Raw genomic sequence first — 19,489 nt, 5'->3', positions numbered from 1 at the left:
AATGAGGGACACTGTTCTTAGGTGCTTTTGGGGATATAAATGATTATATAAACATTGAATGAGACCCAAATCCTATTCTTAAGATATTATTGTCTAAAAAGGAACATGAGATATGCTAACTTGACTTTTAAACTTTATGAGGAGAGGTACTAAGTTTGCAGTATTCATCACTGCATCCTTAGCCCTCAGTCTAGTGTATATAGTTGATTTTTAGTATATATGTTGACTGACTAATAAATGATCAAAATGCTCTTTCACAGGTTTCTTTAATTATTCCACACTTAAAGATATACATTGAATAAGGTGTAATGTATACATTTTATTCATTGATGCATTGAATATTATTCTACACTTAAAGATATATACCAGAAATGGACAGGTCATTCCCCTAGGTTTTTTTTTTACATTTGTAAAAATGTAAACCCTATGATTTTAATTTATTTGAATCATTCATGTTAATAATTAGTGAAGTCTGAGGGAATAACATAATCTATGGAGAAAGTGTAGAGTGATCAGAAAACCTACTTGAATATGCCATGTGCCATTAGGGATTCATTTTAGGGCCAAGTGACTTTCATTGGAAGACACTGATAAGGGCCTATTGGAATAGACACAAGTTACACTGAAAAGGATTATTTGAATTTGGGCAGATGGAGACAGGAAGAAGTATGTTCTGGATCAAGAGAGAGATTAATTGTGCACGTTTTTCTTATATGGATACATTTCAGTATTCTTTGAATTATTGCTGTGAAGTAGATATTATATTTATTCATTCAGTGTATTCTCAGTGCTAGGCACTGTAGAGAATATAAAAGTAGATATAAGTGCCATATTTTGTGTCAGGTTTTACTGGACATTTTGAAATGGTGTAACTTGAGATATTATATAAAGAACGCGGCAGAGCTTTAAACAATTTCTTTACCTGAATTAATTTATATTTTAGGATATGTTGAAAAATGCCAAAATATTTTTAGGGCTTCTATTTTCTTTTGTTTCCTCTCCTTTTTGAGACTATGAAGCCAAATACTATTTAATTTAGGTAATATACTTTTAATAGTTTGCTAAATAAGGAGACAGTTTTATATTTTATTTGTAAAAGAATAACGATTTGTTCTATTTGTCACAAGTATATTTGTCACCTTGTTAAATCAAGGTCTGATAAGAGGCTGAATTCACAGAAGTTTTTCCTTGAACCTCATATATCTATCTCAGCAGTAATTTCTGATGCTAGCAATACTTCTCAACTGAGTGATAAGTCTTTTGGGAGTGGAGATTCTATTAAAACACTCGACTTTGAAAAATACTTATTATAGTTCATGTTCTCAGAAAATATTTTAAACCCTGGCACTCTTCTCTTTTGGATTTTGTAAAAAAGATGTTGCTGTTTTCCGGACAGTAGACCATTGTTTTTTATTTGAATTCTATTATCTTTTATTTGCAGTTCCTTAAGTCAAGCTATGACCAAGGTAATTATGCTAGTGTATCTCATTGTAACTATTTATTCTAAGAAATAATTTAATATAAAAAAGTCCTTAGATCTTATCCAATAATGGCATAAACTTGGAGGTTAATGTTATATTTAGACTCCTCATTTTACATTCTCTCCAGGTGTGTACACTCAAATTTATGCATTTGCCTTTCGCTTGTATGATAAATGACTTCCAGATCTATATCTATTATTTAAATGTTCCTGGGAAATCTCTATTACTGCCCTTACTCTTCTTTACTGTTTGGTAATTACTGATTTACTTGCCTGTCTTTGACTAGTCTGTAAGCTCCTTGAGGGCAGGGATTATATTCAACATCTTTTGGAAGACAGTTAATGCACAAGCAGAATGTTTTAATCATATTATTAGTTTTAGACTTAGTGCTGTATTATACTTCAGTTTGCCATTCTACAGTGTAACCCTTTTGGGGTCTTACTTTAAGCCTGAAGTACATCCCTGGGCAGTTTCACCTTGTCTGACCTTGAATTCCAACTTATCTTCCCAGTACCAAGCAGCCGGCTGCTAAAGTATCTGCTCAGCTCTTTGGCCTCTCAGCTATTGCTGTCTGCTAGGCTTTTGGATTCTCTTCCTTCTTATGTATGCAGAGTTTAGGGATTGGTAAATTCCTCCAGGGTGAATTGCACAAGGATTTTAGGGCTCACTTCCATGCAATTTCCTCTTCTTTGGGCTGTATTGACCTCAGGTCCTTACAGCTTTGGCCTTCTCACATTCCAACCTATGGCTCCTTATCCCCCCTGGACTTCTGCTTTCTGTTCCCCTGTGCTGTGAATTTAGGTACATATCTTCACAAGAAAAAGCAAGGGTGAATGTGGAACTCACTTTATTCAGCTTTTTTTCTCTTGAATAGTAGCCCCATCAGGTTCTGCCTATTTCAATTGTTTCCCAGTGTCTTTTAGCAGTTACTTTATGTACTTCTGTCTTTTGTTGATTTTGGTGAGACTGAGTCCTGAGATAAGCTATTTAATCATGACTGGCCTGAAGTCCATGGGCATGTATTTAAAAAAATTTTTTTTAAAAATTGAGTTCAAATTCACATAAAATTAGCTGTTTTAAAATATACATTTAAGTGACGTTTAGTACTCTCACAATGTTGTGTGTGGATGTGTTTTTAATTTATATAAATGATAGTACACTATGGCTCTTGTTTTGTGTCTCATTTTCACCTAACAGTATGTTCTAAGAATTTTTCACTTTTTCTTTTCTAACTATTGCATAGTATGCATTTAACTTACCTATTCCTTTTGTAATGAATATATACTTTTATTCCACCTTCCCACACTGTATTGCAACTAGTAAGAATTTATTCTTGATACCATTTTCCCCAAGCAGGTAGGTTATGTAGGGGTCTTGTTTGGAAATTTGATCCTCAGAATTTCTAGTTTGAGTCATTTTCTGTGTTCTGGAGGAATTGACTCTTGGGGAAATTCCTGGATTCTTTGGAGCTGTTCTAGACTTGAAAGTTCTCCTCCCAGATTTATTTTGGCATTAGTCTAATTTCTTGAGTATATCTAAACATCTGTGAACACTGTGCATTTTGCCACATAAAGGAATAGGAGCACTCTCTACCCCTTGGGGTCTTGGTTCCTTTATATAAAAATATATGTGGAAAACATTGGGGGATAGAGACATTCTACAATCTGTTGAGGGTAGTATTCTGCAATTCACTAAAAGTCTGTGACTTTAGATGATGATAGTCAGTGTTATTTAGTAATCGAACTCAGAATCTGGATATTGCAAACTTCTTTACCACTTAATTAGCTTTGTGACTTTAGGCAAGTTATTTAACCTCTCAGAGCCTTGGTTCCACATCTCAATGATGAGGGTAACAATAGAGTAGTTTTTGGGTTAAAGTTAAAGAGAATGACAATGTAAAGCGCTTATCTTAGTTCTGACACATGTTAAGTGCATAGTAGTGTTGATATTTTATCTTATTTCCTTTGAATACTAAATGCATTTTTGTGAAAGTGGTTATTCCGCTCATTTGGTACCCCAAAATATGGTACCTTGTATTATTTTTAATAAGTCGTGTTATTTTCCATTAAGTAGAATCTCATGGAGAACAGAGATTTTACCAGAATCTAGCTTAGATTGCTTCTCCTGCAGATTACATTAATAATGCATTTTGATTTTTTTTCCTTTTGTTTCTCTCTCTTGAGAAACAGAAAGCATTTGTATTTAAATTCAAAATCGAACTTTTTTCCCCCAGATAACCATGATGACTACACAGACTTCTACTATGACATTTGCTCCTTTTGAGGATACATTGAGTCGGATGCTGTTTGGCTGGCAGCAGCCGTTTTCATCATGTGAGAAGAAAAGTGAAGCAAAGTCACCTTCCAATGGCATTGGGTCATTGGCCTCAAAGCCTGTAGATGTTGCTTCAGATAATGTTAAAAAGAAACATACTAAGAAGAATGAATAAATTTACGTGATGAGCTCTTCAAGGCCAAAATTTTTTTTTCTTATCTACCTGTTAGATTGTGCTAATTTTTCTATGTATGGGATGTGAAATGAAGACTATATATATGGAATGGAGGTGACAGAAAGAAAGAAATTCTTTGAGGGAGACTTCCCCTTTCTCGATTGTAATTGTTGAGTGTTATGAGTGTATCATGTGATTATGCTTTACTGGTATATAAGAGATTCTGTTGTGATTATTTGAATAGTTTTATATTAATAAAAGAAGGCAAAATTTTTTAAATGTTAGAAAAATCAGATCTGTCATTGCAAAGTAACAAAAATTTTAAGCTTTTAAAAATGTAGATATTTTCATATTTTTAAAATTTGAATCTATTTGAGCTTCAGTTCAGCAGAATTAAATTTTTACTTTACATTATCATTAAAATTGCTAGGTATGGAAAACAATTCCTATTTTATTTTGAACACTGAGAAGAGTAAACTTTTCCTAAAACACTTTATATTATAAATGAAAATAAATTGCTAGTTTATATTTTAGATATAAACATCATATTTTTTATTAATACCTACATCAAATGGAAAATATCTGAAATTTTTTTTCCATAGCAGATATTTTCTACTAGAAGTAATGTTACTACTTTTCATTTGGAACAGAGTATGAGTCTTAATCTGAAGTCTTTTTCATGCCCTTGTTTTTAAAAAAACACTTTTTTTCCCCTCAGAAAAATCAAGGGTGTAATTTTTAATAAATTGCTAATCCTGTTTTGCAATTTTCGTTTTAGGAGCTTGACTTATTTTTTTCTCTCTCACAAAAACACATTTGTTTTAATTGTAGGAGAAATTACTTTTCTCAGCATTTTGCATGTTCTTTCTAATCTTCGTTGGTCTGAATATATTGGTAGTAATTACTGTAATTATTCAACAAAAAGTATATCTGTTCAAAAATGTTTCCACTGTGTCTTCTTTCTGGTGGCTACTGTTTTAGTTTTCTAGTTGAATATCTCTGACAAGCTTTCGTATGGTTTTGTTACATTTTCATCTACATGTAATGTGTTATTAATTTTATTTCGAATGAAAACTAATCACCTTCATGTGGAAATGCTCTGAGAATTGTCCTCAGGCATTTGGTGTAACCAGCTAACCAAAAAGAAACAGAGAAACCAGAACTTCATATGGCAGTCCATTTAGATGAAGAATGATGATATAAAATCTGGTTCCTTCTTAGCAAAATAAAAAACAAACAAGAAAAGATACTAAATGATGTTAATTTTCTTTATGATTTAGAAGTCCAGTTATAATATTAAAACTCTGACATAGTTTCTTTTACCAAAACCATGAACCCACTCCCCGTATCAGGTATTTTCTATGGTTTAGAAGTACTCAAGTCACATTCAAGTTAGAAGTTTTTTGTTGTTGTTGTTATTTTAAATTTTTAACAAATATAAACACCAGCAGGTACTATTACTTGGTTAAAAAATTGGGAGGGGGCACTTTTCATAGTCTTGGAATGCTAAGAAGTTTATTTTTAATATTGTGACAGAAAGCATTAAGTATTTAATAGCTCTGTATTATATTTGATACTGTTACAGTTAAAAATTTTTCAAAATTAATACATTGTTAATTATTGACCAGTTTTGAAGTTTGGGTTTAACTATGGTTGAAATGGAAGGACTCATGTTTTGCACTTGTATTAAAGATAAATTTATTAAAATAAGTTATTTAGCACTAATGGAGTATTACATTATTTTTATGTTTTATATTTTTCTTGAGGTAGAGTTTCAGAACTCATCTAGTGTTTTGACTAATATAGTATATATTCAGTGATTACTGTCCAAATGGGACATTGGTAGAAACTTTATTAACCTATGCAAGTATACTATAGCCCTCAATTCAAGGCTCTTATGTAAAAAATGTACTGGAGAACATGGCTTAGGCCTGAAACCCTTCCTGAATCTATTCAGGTCACCTGTACAGTCTTGACTTGGATTTGCAAAGCAGGTTGTTAGACTCCTTACCCAATGTGAAGCGTGAATAAGGCCTATAGACCTGCCTCACACAGCTAATCAGAGGTGGCACTGAGAAAGTCAAGTCCTAATAGGTCTCCTTAAAAAAAAAAAAGAGACAAAAAGCTGGCAAGAACATGAGCCAGCTTCCCTCAGTGCTCTCACTCTCAAGTAAAACATGGCCAAATGAATATCAAATTGATTTATCAGATTAGTCACTCTTCCTTACTGAGGGAGTATCAAGTAAGGGCTGGAGAGAGACCAGATATGTGGAGTGGGTGGGTTTCAGTGGAAATGCTAGCCTCCCTGTGGGTAGAGACCAAAAGGTAGAGAGATGAGAGAAGAAGGGAGACTCTGGTTAGTGTATTTTTTTTTTTTTTTGTCTATTCCTTAAAGCCCAGACAGCTTTCCATTAAAATCCACTTCAAATCACAAGTTGATTACAGTTGAGTGGAACATTCCATGTTGTAAATGGAGTAATGTGTTCAGAATGCTCTCCCTTTCCCCCAATAAAGCCCTTTATATTGTTTGCCCCAGGTGTAATTCACATCCTTGGTAATATTCATTCAGTTGTTTATTCAACAAATAGTTATGGGTCAATCATTGTCCTAGGCTCTGAAGATAACAGAAAACAAGAAAAATGCTTTTTTCCTTGGAGTTTATATTCCAGTGGCGGAGAGACAGATAATAAACAAATATATTCTTGTGGTGGTAATAAAAGTTACGAGTAAATATTAAGTAGTACATAAGGATAGAAAGTGAGGGGAGTGGGATTGTTTGTTACAATAGCACTGCTAGGCCTTTCTGATAAAATTGCATTTTAGCAGATACCCGAAGGATGTGAGGGAGCAAACCGTGTAGACTTGTGGGTAAGTGTAAGGTTCATACTGATCCTTCATATACTTGATTTAAGGCATATATTCCCCCAAATTATTGAATTTATTTTTCTTATTATTAAGAATTTTGCCCTGTAGTTTGTAACAGACATACTTCTTAAACAATTTATTTTTTTACAGTTTTTTCTGTTGAGGTAAGGTTTGCATACAATAAAATGCACAAATAGTAAGTGTATATACCATGAGTTTTGAAAAATGCATACAACTTTATAACCTAAACTTCTACTTAGATATGTTACTAGCACTTCTGGAAGTTCCTTTCCAGTTAACGCCCGTACAACTGAACTTAATATAACTGAGTCATGCAATATGTTCTCTTTTGTGTAGACTTCTTTACAACTCAGCATAATGCCTTTGAAATCATCCATCTTGTTGCATTTATCAGTAGTTCATTCCTTTGTAATTCCTTAGTAGTTTTACTCTATGGATATACCACAATTTTTATCCATTGATGCACATCAGTGCTGTTTCTTGTTTGGAGTTTTCTGAATAAGCTACCCTGAACATTTTTGTAGAAGTCTTTGGTGAACATTTTGGTGAATGACTTATATTCCTTTGGGCATATACCCAATAATGGGGTTGCTGGATTGAATGGTAGTTATAAGTTCTTTGAAAAATCTCCAAACTGCTTTCCACAATGGCTGAAGTAATATACATTCCTACCAGCAGTATATAAGTGTTCACTTTTCTCTGCAGCCTCACCTGCGTCTGTTATTTTTTTTACTTTTCAATAATTGCCTTTATTTTATTTTATCTTATTTTATCTTATACTTTTAGTTTTAGGGTACATGTGCACAATGTGCAGGTTTGTTACATATGTATACATGTGCCATGTTGGTGTGCTGCACCCATTAACTCGTCATTTAGCATTAGGTATATCTCCAAATGCTATCCCTCCCCCCTCCCGCCGCCCCACAACAGTCCCCTGAGTGTGATGTTCCCCTTCCTGTATCCATGTGTTCTCATTGTTCAATTCCCACCTGTGAGTGAGAACATGTGGTGTTTGGTTTTTTGTCCTTGTGATAGTTTGCTGAGAATGATGGTTTTCAGTTTCATCCATGTCCCTACAAAGGACATGAATTCATCATTTTTTATGGCTGTATAGTATTCCATGGTGTATATGTGCCACATTTTCATAATCCAGTCTATTGTTGTTGGACATTTGGGTTGGTTCCAACTCTTTGGTATTGTGAATAGTGCCGCAATAAACATACATGTGCATGGGTCTTTATAGCAGGGTGATTTATAATCCTTTGGGTATATACCCAGTAATGGGATGGCTGGGTCAAATGGTATTTCTAGTTCTAGATCCCTGAGGAATTGCCACACTGACTTCCACAATGGTTGAACTAGTTTACAGTCCCACCAACAGTGTAAAAGTGTTCCTATTTCTCCACATCCTCTCCAGCACATGTTGTTTCCTGACTTTTTAATAATTCTAACTGGTGTGAGATGGTATCTCATTGTGGTTTTGATTTGCATTTCTCTGATGGCCAGTGATGAGCATTTTTTCATGTGTCTGTTGGCTGCATAAATGTCTTCTTTTGAGAAGTGTCTGTTCATGTCCTTCACCCACTTTTTGATGGGGTTGTTTTTTTCTTGTAAATTTGTTGCAGTTCATTGTAGATTCTGGATATTAGCCCTTTGTCAGATGAGTAGGTTGCGAAAATTTTCTCCCATTCTGTAGGTTGCCTGTTCACTCTGATGGTAGTTTCTTTTGCTGTGCAGAAGCTCTTTAGTTTAATTAGATCCCATTTGTCAATTTTGGCTTTTGTTGCCGTTGCTTTTGGTGTTTTAGACGTGAAGTCCTTGCCCATGCCTATGTCCTGAATGGTATTGCCTAGGTTTTCTTCTAGGGTTTTTATGGTTTTAGGTCTAACATGTAAGTCTTTAATCCATCTTGAATTAATTTTTGTATAAGGTGTAAGGAAGGGATCCAGTTTCAGCTTTCTACATATGGCTAGCCAGTTTTCCCAGCACCATTTATTAAATAGGGAATCCTTTCTCCATTTCTTGTTTTTGTCAGGTTTGTCAAAGATCAGATGGTTGTAGATATGTGGCATCATTTCTGAGGGCTCTGTTCTGTTCCATTGATCTATGTCTCTGTTTTGGTACCAGTACCATGCAGTTTTGGTTACTGTAGCCTTGTAGTATAGTTTGAAGTCAGGTAGCGTGATGCCTCCAGCTTTGTTCTTTTGGCTTAGGATTGACTTGGCGATGCGGGCTCTTTTTTGGTTCCATATGAACTTTAAAGTAGTTTTTTCCAGTTCTGTGAAGAAAGTCATTGGTAGCTTGATGGGGATGGCATTGAATCTATAAATTACTTTGGGCAGTATGGCCATTTTCACGATATTGATTCTTCCTACCCGTGAGCATGGAATGTTCTTCCATTTGTTTGTATCCTCTTTTATTTCATTGAGCAGTGGTTTGTAGTTCTCCTTGAAGAGGTCCTTCACATCCCTTGTAAGTTGAATTCCTAGGTATTTTATTCTCTTTGAAGCAATTTTGAATGGGAGTTCACTCATGATTTGGCTCTCTGTTTGTCTGTTATTTGGTGTATAAGAATGCTTGTGATTTTTGCACATTGATTTTGTATCCTGAGACTTTGCCGAAGTTGCCTATCAGCTTAAGGAGATTTTGGGCTGAGACAATGGGGTTTTCTAGTTATACAATTGTGTCATCTGCAAACAGGGACAATTTGACTTCCTCTTTTCCTAATTGAATACCCTTTATTTCCTTCTCCTGCCTAATTGCCCTGGCCAGCACTTCCAACACTATGTTGAATAGGAGTGGTGAGAGAGGGCATCCCTGTCTTGTGCCAGTTTTCAAAGGGAATGCTTCCAGTTTTTGCCCATTCAGTATGATATTGGCTGTGGGTTTGTCATAGATAGCTCTTATTATTTTGAGATACGTCCCATCAATACCTAATTTATTGAGAGTTTTTAGCATGAAGGGTTGTTTAATTTTGTCAAAGGCCTTTTGTGCATCTATTGAGGTAATCATGTGATTTTTGTCTTTGGTTCTGTTTATATGTTGGATTACATTTATTGATTTGTGTATGTTGAACCAGCCCTGCATCCTAGGGATGAAGCCCACTTGACCATGGTGGATAAGCTTTTTGATGTGGTGCTGAATTCTGTTTGCCAATATTTCATTGAGGATTTTTGCATCAATGTTCATCAAGGATTTTGGTCTAAAATTCTCTTTTTTGGTTGTGCCTCTGCCCGGCTTTGGTATCAGGATGATGCTGGCCTCATAAAATGTGTTAGGGAGGATTCCCTCTTTTTCTATTGATTGCTATAGGTTCAGAAGGAATGGTACCAGCTCCTCCTTGTACCTCTGGTAGAATTTGGCTGTGAATCCGTCTGGTCCTGGACTTTTTGTGGTTGGTAGGCTATTAATTATTGCCTCAATTTCAGAGCCTGTTATTGGTCTATTCAGGGATTTAAGTTCTTCCTGGTTTAGTCTTGGGAGGGTGTATGTGTCCAGGAATTTATCCTTTTCGTCTAGATTTTCTAGTTTATTTGCATAGATATGTTTATAGTATTGTCTGATGGTAGTTTGTATTTCTGTGGGATCGGTGTTGATATCCCCTTTATCATTTTTTATTGCGTCTATTTGATTCTTCTCTCTTCTTTATTAGTATTGCAGTCTTATCAGTTTTGTTGATCTTCTCAAAAAACCAGCTCCTGGATTCATTGATCTTTTGGAGGGTTTTTTGTGTCTCTATCTCCTTCAGTTCTGCTCTGATCTTAGTTGTTTGCCTTCTGCTAGCTTTTGAATGTGTTTGCTCTTGCTTCTCTAGTTCTTTTAATTGTGATGTTAGGGTGTCAATTTTAGATCTTTCCTGCTTTCTCTTGTGGGCATGTAGTGCTATAAATTTCCCTCTACACACTGCTTTAAATGTGTCCCAGAGATTCTGGTATGTTGTGTCTTTGTTCTCGTTGATTTCAAAGCACATCTTTATTTCTGCTTTCATTTTGTTATGTACCCAGTAGTCATTCAGGAGCAGGTTGTTCAGTTTCCATGCATTTGAGTGGTTTTGAGTGAGTTTCTTAATCCTGAGTTCTAGTTTGATTGCACTGTGGTCTGAGAGACAGTTCTTTATAATTTCTCTTCTTTTACATTTGCTGAGGAGTGCTTTACTTCTAACTGTGTGGTGAATTTTGGAATAGGTGTGGTGTGGTGCTAGGAGGAATGCATATTCTGTTGATTTGGAGTGGAGAGTTCTGTAGATGTCTATTAGGTCCTCTTGGTGCAGAGCTGAGTTCAATTCCTGGATATCCTTGTTAACTTTCTGTCTCATTGATCTGTCTAATGTTAACATCTAATGATGTTAAAATCTCCCATTATTATTGTATGGGAGTCTAAGTCTCTTTATAGGTCTCTAAGGACTTGCTTTATGAATCTGGGTGCTTGTGTATTGGGTGCATATGTATTTAGGATAGTTAGTTCTTCTTGTTGAATTGATCCCTTTACCGTTATGTAATGGCCTTCTTTGTCTCTTTTGATCTTTGTTGGTTTAAAGTCTGTTTTATCAGAGACTAGGATTGCAAGCCCTGCCTTTTTTTGTTTTCCATTTGCTTGGTAGATCTTCCTCCAACCCTTTATTTTGAGCCTATGTGTATCTCTGCACATGAGATGGGTCTCCTGAATACAGCACACTGATGGGTCTTGACTCTATCCAATTTGCCAGTCTGTGTCTTTTAATTGGAGCATTTAGCCCATTTACATTTAAGGTTAATATTGTTATGTGTGAATTTGATCCTGTCATTATGATGTTAGCTGGTTATTTTGCTCGTTAGTTGATGCAGTTTCTTTCTAGCATCAATGGTCTTTACAATTTGGCATGTTTTTGCAGTGGCTGGTACTGGTTGTTCCTTTCCATGTTTAGTGCTTCCTTCAGAGGGCAGGCCTGATGGTGACAAAATCTCTCAGCATTTGCTTGCCTGTAAAGGATTTTATTTCTCCTTCACTTATGAAGCTTAGTTTGGCTGGATATGAAATTCTGGGTTGAAAATTATTTTCTTTAAGAATGTTGAATATTGGCCCCCACTCTCTCCTGGCTTGTAGAGTTTCTGTAGAGAGATCCGCTGTTAGTCTTATGGGCTTCCCTTTGTGGGTAAACTGACCTTTCTCTCTGGCTGCCCTTCACATTTTTTCCTTCATTTCAACTTTGGTGAATCTGATAATTATGTGTCTTGGAGTTGCTCTTCTCGAGGAGTATCTTTGAGGCATTTTCTATATTTCCTGAATTTGAATGACGGCCTGCCTTGCTAGGTTGGGGAAGTTCTCCTGGATAATATCCTGCAGAGTGTTTTCCAACTTGGTTCCATTCTCCCCATCACTTTCAGGTACACCAGTCAGACGTAGATTTGGTCTTTTCACATAGTCCCATATTTCTTGGAGGCTGTGTTTGTTTCTTTTTACTCTTTTTTCTCTAAACTTCTCTTCTTGCTTCATTTCATTCATTTGATCTTCAATGACTGATACCCTTTCTTCCAGTTGATCGAATCAGCTACTGAAGCTTGTGCATTCGTCACATAGTTCTCGTGCCGTGGTTTTCAGTTCCTTCAGGTCATTTAAGGACTTCTCTACACTGGTTATTTTAGTTAGCCATTCATCTAATCTTTTTTCAAGGTTTTTAGCTTCTTTGCGATGAGTTCGAACTTCCTCCTTTAGCTTGGAGAAGTTTGTCTGATGCCTTCTTCTCTCAACTCGACAATTCATTCTCCGTCCAGCTTTGTCCCGTTGCTGGCAAGGAGATGCATTCCTTTGGAGGGGGAGAGGTGCTCTGATTTTTAGAATTTTCAGCTTTTCTGCTCTGTTTTTTCCCCATCTTTGTGGTTCAATCTACCTTTGGTCTTTGATGATGGTGACGTACAGATGGGGTTTTGGTGTGGATATCGTTTCTGTTTTTTAGTTTTCCTTCTAACAGTCAGGACCCTCCGCTGCAGGTCTTTTGGAGTTTGCTGGAGGTCCACTCCAGACTCTGTTTGCCTGGGTATCAGCAGCGGAGGCTGCAGAACAGCAAATATTGGTGAGCAGCAAATGTTGCTGCCTGATTGTTCCTCTGGAAGCTTTGTCTCAGAGGGGTACTTGGCAGTGTGAGGTGTCAGTCTGCCCCTACTGGGGAGTGCCTTCCAGTTAGGCTACTCAGGGGTCAGGGACCCACTTGAGGAGGCAGTCTGTCTGTTCTCAGATCTCAAACTTTGTGCTGGGAGAGCCACTACTCTCTTCCAAGCTATCAGACAGGGACATTTAAGTCTGCAGAGGTTTCTGCTGCCTTTTGTTTGGCTATGGCCTGTCCCCAGAGGTGGAGTCTACAGAGGCCGGCAGGCCTCTTTGAGCTGCAGTGGGATCCACCCAGTTCAAGCTTCCAGGCTGTTTTGTTTACCTACTGAAGCCTCAGCAATGGCAGCAGACCCTCCCCCCAGCCTCGCTGCCACTTTGCAGTTCGATCTCAGACTGCTGTGCTAGCAATGAGTGGGGCTCCGTGGGCGTGGGACCCTCTGAGCCAGGTGCAGGATATAATCTCCTGGTGTGCCGTTTGCTAAGACCATTGGAAAAGTACAGTATTAGGGTGGGAGTGACCCGATTTTCCAGGTGCCGTCTGTCCCCACTTTCCCTTGGCTAGGAAAGGGAATTCCCTGACCCCTTGCACTTCCCAGGTGAGGTGATGCCTCGCCCTGCTTTGGTTCACACTCGGTGGGCTGCATCTACTGTCCTGACCCCACTGTCTGATGAGCCCCAGTGAGATGAACCCGGTACCTCAGTTGGAAATGCAGAAATCACCCATCTTCTGCGTCGTTCATGCTGGGAGCTGTAGACTGGAGCTGTTCCTATTTGGCCATCTTGGAACCTTTTTTTGTTTTTGGCTTGTCAATTTGTTTAAGTTCCTTGTAGATTTTGAATGTTAGACCTTTGTCAGTTGCATAGTTTGCAGATATTTTCTCCCATTCTGTAGGTTTTCTTTTTACTCTCTTGATAGTTTCTTTTGTTTCCCAAGGCAGATGTCCAGGGTGGTGTTTCCTAGGTTATCTTCCAGAGTTTTTAGTTCTGAGTTTTAATTTACTTCTTTAGTCCATCTTCAGTTGATTTTTGTATATGGTAAAAGGAAGGGGTCCAGTTTTAATCTTTAGGGTATGGCTAACCAGTTATTCTGGTACCATTTATTAAATAGGGAGTCCTTTCCCCGTTGTTGGTTTTTGTCAACTTTGTCTAAGATTAGATGGATGTAGGTGTGCAGCTTTATTTCTGAGTTCTCCAATGTGTTCCATTGGTCTATGTGTCTGTTTTTGTACTAGTATCATGCTGTTTTGGTTACTGTAGCTTTGTAGTATAGTTTGAAATTAGATAGTGTGATGCCTCCAGCTTTGTTGTTTTTGCTTATGATTGCTTTGGCTATTTGGGCTCTCTTTTGGTTCCATATGAATTTTAGAATACTGTTTTCTAATGCTGTGAAAAATGTTATTGGTAGTTTGATAGGAATAGCATTGAATCTGCAAATTGCTCTGGGCAGCATGGCTATTTTACCAATATTGATTCGTCCTATCCATGATCATGGAATGTTTTTCCATTTGTGTTGTCTCTGATTTCTTTCAGCAGTGTTTTGTAATTCTCACTGTAGACATCTTTCACCTTCCTGATTAGCTGTATTCCTAGGTATTTTATTATTTTTTATTGTTATTTTGTGGCTATTGCAAATACGATTGAATTCTTGATTTGGCTCTCACTTGGACATTATTGGCATATAGAAATGCCACTAATTTTTGTATATGATTTTGGTTCCTGAAACTTCTTCTGAAGTTGTTTATCAGATCTAGGAGCCTTTGGGCAGAGACTCTGAGGTTTTCTAGGTATAAAATCATGTCATCTGCAAAGAGAGATAGTTTGACTTCTTTCCCTATTCAAATGTCTTTTATTTCTTTCTTTTGCCTATTGCTCTGGCTAGGACTTCCAGTACTATGTTGAATTGGAATGGTGAGAGCAAGCATCCTTGTCTTATTTGGTTCTTAAGGGGAATGCTTCCAGCTTTTGTCTGTTTAGTCTGATGTTGGCTGTGGGTTTGTCATAGATGGCTTTTGTTATTTTGAGGTGTGTTTTTGTGATGCCTAGTTGAGGATTTTTAGCATGAAGTTATATTGAATTTTATTGAAAGCCTTTTCTGTGTCTGTTTAGATGATCATGTGTTTTTTAAGTTCTGTTTATGTGACGAGTCATTTATTGATTTGTTTATATTGAACCAACCTTGCATCTGTGGAATAAAGCTTAATTGATCATGGGGATTAGCTTTTTGGTGTGGTGCCGGATTCCTTTTGCTAGTATTTTGTTGAGGATTTTTGTATCTATTTTCATCACGGATATTGATGTAAAGTTTTCTTTTTGTGTGTGTTTTTGGTGGGTTTTGGTATCAGAATGATGCTTGCCTCATAGAATGAGTAAGGGGGGAGTCCCTCATTCTCAGTTTTTTGGAATCGTTTCAGAAGGAATACTCCTTGCGGTATTCACAGTAATATCATTGCCTCCCCCATTGGTTATTAGGAACAATATCACAAGGGGGGTGTCACCTCCTGTGATATTGGGAGTAATATCATCCTTTTTCCCCATTGATATCAGGAAAAATATCACAGAAAAGGTGTACACCCCGTGTGATATTGGAAGTAATATAATCCTCTCCTTTCCTAAATATTAGAAACTGTATCACAGAAGAAGTGTATGCCTTCTCGGAAATTGGGAGTAACATCATCCTCTCCACTGCTCGATGTTAGGAACAATATTGCAGAGTGGGGGTGTACACCCCCTGCGATTTTGGGAGTAATATTATCTTCTCCCCCGCTCCCAGATATTAGGAACAATATCACAGGAAGATGTACACCCCCTTCGCTATTGGGAGTAATATCATTCTCTTGCTCCCTGGATATTAGGAACAATATCCCTGGGCAGGGCAGGGGGAGGGGAGTACAACCCCTGTGATATTAAGAGTAAAGTCATCCTCTTTTGCTTTGGATATTAGGAACAATATCACAGGGGGAGTGTACACCCCCTGTGATATTGAGCATAATATAACCCTCTCCCAATTTGAATATTAAGAAAAATATCACAGGGGTGATGTATACCCTGTGTGATATTGGGAGTAATATCATCTCCGCCTTCCCGGACTGTAGAAACAATATCACAGGATGGGGGTGTACACCCTCTGTGATATTGGGAGTATTATATTCCTCCACCTTCTGGATATTAGGAGCAGTATCACATGGGGGCTGTATACATCCTGAAATACTGTGAGTAATATTCTCTCCCCAACCCCGGATATTAGAAACAAAATTACAGGATGATGTATACCCCCTTGTAATATTGACAGTAATATCTTCTCCATCCTTGGATATTAGGAACAATATCACAAAAAAGGTGCACAAACCCTGTGATATTGGGAGTAATACCATTCTCTCCTCACCTGGATATTAGCAACAATATCACAGGGGGATGTATAATCCCTTCGATATTGGGTGTAATATCCTCTCCCAGGATATTAGGAATGATATCACAAATATGTGTACACCCATTGCGACATTAAAAGTAATATCATTCTCTCCCCGCATGGGTATTAGGAAGAACATCACATGGGGGATGTACACCTTCTGCGATATTGAGAGTAATATCAGCCTTTCCCCCTTGGATATTAAAAAACATATATCACAGAGGGTGTGTACACCTTCGGTATTGGGAGTAACATTATGCTCTCCAATACTTGATATTAGGAACAATATCACAGACCGGGTGTACACCTTTTGTGATATTGGGAGTATTGTCATCCTCTCCTAAATATTAGGAACTATATCAAAGGAGTAATGTACACATCCTGCGATATTAAGAGTAATATCATTCTCTCCTCACCTGGATATTAGGAAAAATATCACAGTGGGAGTGTACACCAACTGCGATATTAGAAGTAATACCCTCTCTCCCTTGGATATTAGGAACAATATCGGGGGTGGACACACCCTGTGAAATTGGGTGTAATATTATCCTCTATGCCCCTGGATATTAAGAACAGTATCACGGAGAAGGTGTACACTTTCTGCGCGATTGGGATAATATCATTTTCTCCCCCTATGGATATTAGGAACAATATCACACGGGGAGTGTACACACCCTGTGATATTGGAAGTAATATCCTCTTCCCCTGTGGATATTAGGAACAATTATCCCAAAGGGGGGTGTAAACCCCCTGAGATATTGGGTGTAATATCATTCTTTCCTTCCTTGTATATGAGGAACAATATCACAGGAATTGTGTACACCCCCTGCGATATTGGAATTAATATCATCCTCTCCCTTACTGGATATGAAACAATATCACAGAGGAGTTGTACACCCCTGCGATATTGTGAGTAATATCATATACTTTCAACCTCGATATTAGGATCAATATCACAGAGGGGCTATAGGCTCCCTGCGATATTGGGAGTAATATCTTCTCCCCCCCAGATATTAAAAACAATATCTCAGGGGGGTGCACACCCTCTGTGATATTGGGACTAATATAATCTCCCCCTCCTGCATATTAGGAACAATATCACGGGGGGGATGTACAACCCCTTCAATATTAAAAGTAATGTTATCCTCTCTTCCCCTGGATATAAAAAACAATACCACAAGGGGGCATACATCCCCTGCAATATTGGGAGTAATATCATCTTCTTCCCCCCCGAATATTAGAAACAATATCACAGGGGGTGTGGATGCCCCCTGCAATATTGGGGGTAATATCGTTTTCTACCACTTAAATTTTAAAAACAGTATCACCGGGAGGGGGTGTTCATCCTCTGCAATATTGGGAGTAATATCCCCCCTCCCCATTTGAATATTAGGAACAAGATCACAGAAGTTTGTACATTCCCTTCGATATTGAAAGTAATACCATCCTCTCCCCCCTTGAATGTTAGGAAAAATAGCACAGGGTGGGTGTACACACCCTGAGATATCGGGAGTAATATTATCCTCGCCCTCCATGCTTATTGAAAACAGTATCGCAGGGATTGTGTACACCTTCTGCGATATTGAGAGTAATGTCATCCTTTCCCACCCTGGATATTAGGAACAATATCACAGGTGGGTGTACACCCCTGCAATATTGGAAGTAATATCATCTTCTCTCTCTCCCCTGGATATGAGGAAGAATATCACAGGGTGGGTGTATACCCCCTGTGATACTTGAAGTAATATCATCCTCTCCCCTCCTGGATATTAGGAACAAATATCAGATTGATGAGTACACTCCCTGGGATATTGAAAGTAATATTATTCCTTCCCCCCATGGATATTAGGAAGAATATCACAGGGGTGTGTACACCGTCTACGATACTGGGAGTAATATCATCCTCTCCTCCCTGGATATTAAAAACGATAGCACAGGAAGTGTGTAACCCTATGGGATATTGGGAGTAATATCATCTTTTCCCCTCAGGCATATTAGGGACAATATCACAGGGTGTGTACACCCCCTGCAAAATTGGGAGTAATATCATCCTTCTCCCCTCTGGATATTAGGAACAGTATCACAGGGGGAATGTATACTTCCTGCGTTATTGGAATAATATCATGCTCTCCCCACCTGAATATTAGAAACAGTATCACAGGAGGGGTGTACACCCCCTGCGATATTGAGAGTAATATCCTCCCTTTCTCTGGATATTAGAAACAGTATCACGGGAGGATGTAGGGTCCCTACAATATTGGGAGTAATATCATCCTCTGCCTTCCTAAATAGCAGGAACCATATTAAAGCGGGAGTGTACATTCTACGTGATAGTAATATCATCGTCTCCCCACTTCAATATTAGGAACAATATCACAAAAGGGGTGTACACCCCCTACGATATTGGGAGTAATATCATCTTCTCTCCTCCTAAATATTAGAAACATTATTACAGGGGTGGTGTACACCCCTTGCGATATTGGGAGTAATATCTTCCTCTCCCCCCAAAATATTAGGAACAATATCCCAAAGAGGGTGTACACACCATGCGATAATGGGAGTAATATCATTTTCTCCCTCCATGTATATTAAAAACAGTATCACAGGGAGGTGTTCACCCCCTGAGATATTGAAAGTAATATCATCCTCTTTCCCCGTGGATATTAGGAACAGTATTACAAGAGGGTGTGTACATCCCCTGCGATATCAGAAGTAATATCATTCTTTCTCCCCCTTTATTTTAGGAACAATATCACAGGGGTTGTATACACCCCCTGCGTTATTGGAATTAATGTAATCCTCTGTCTTACTGGATACTAAAAACAATATCACAGGAGGGACTTACACCCCCTGAGATATTGGCAGTAATATATTTCTTCCCCCCTGGATATTAGAAATAATATCTTCGGGGGTGCACGCCCTTGGCGATATTGGGAGTAATATCATCCTCTCCCCCAAGGATATTAGAAACAGTATCACAGAAGGGATGTCAACCCCCTGCGATATTGGGTGTAGTATCTCCCTCTCCAAATCTGGATAGTAGGAACAATGTCACAAGGGAGGTGTACACCCCCTCCAATGTTGGGGGTAATATCATCCTCTCCACCCCTGTAGGAACAATATCCCAGGTGGTGGTTACACCTTCTGCGATATTGGGAGTAATATCATTCTGTCCCCACCTGG

The 19,489-nt window shown here is 37.9% G+C and overlaps 1 protein-coding gene across 2 annotated transcripts in view; it reads left to right on the top strand.

The window, feature by feature from the left end:
- Positions 1–5,652, top strand: part of TMEM38B (transmembrane protein 38B) — a 68,004-nt gene extending 62,352 nt beyond the window's left edge. For both annotated transcript variants that reach the window (XM_003260319.4, XM_012500830.2), the window contains exon 6: positions 3,715–5,652. In XM_003260319.4, the coding sequence (XP_003260367.1) occupies positions 3,715–3,930 (216 nt within the window). In that variant the 3' untranslated portion in view covers positions 3,931–5,652. The remainder of the gene's footprint in view (positions 1–3,714) is intronic.
- Positions 5,653–19,489: the final 13,837 nt, after the last annotated feature.

This window comes from Nomascus leucogenys, chromosome 1a (assembly GCF_006542625.1).
Source record: "Nomascus leucogenys isolate Asia chromosome 1a, Asia_NLE_v1, whole genome shotgun sequence".
Lineage (NCBI taxonomy): Eukaryota > Metazoa > Chordata > Mammalia > Primates > Hylobatidae > Nomascus > Nomascus leucogenys.
The sequence above is the reverse complement of the archived record's forward strand: the minus strand, read 5'-3'. Positions and strand labels throughout refer to the sequence as shown.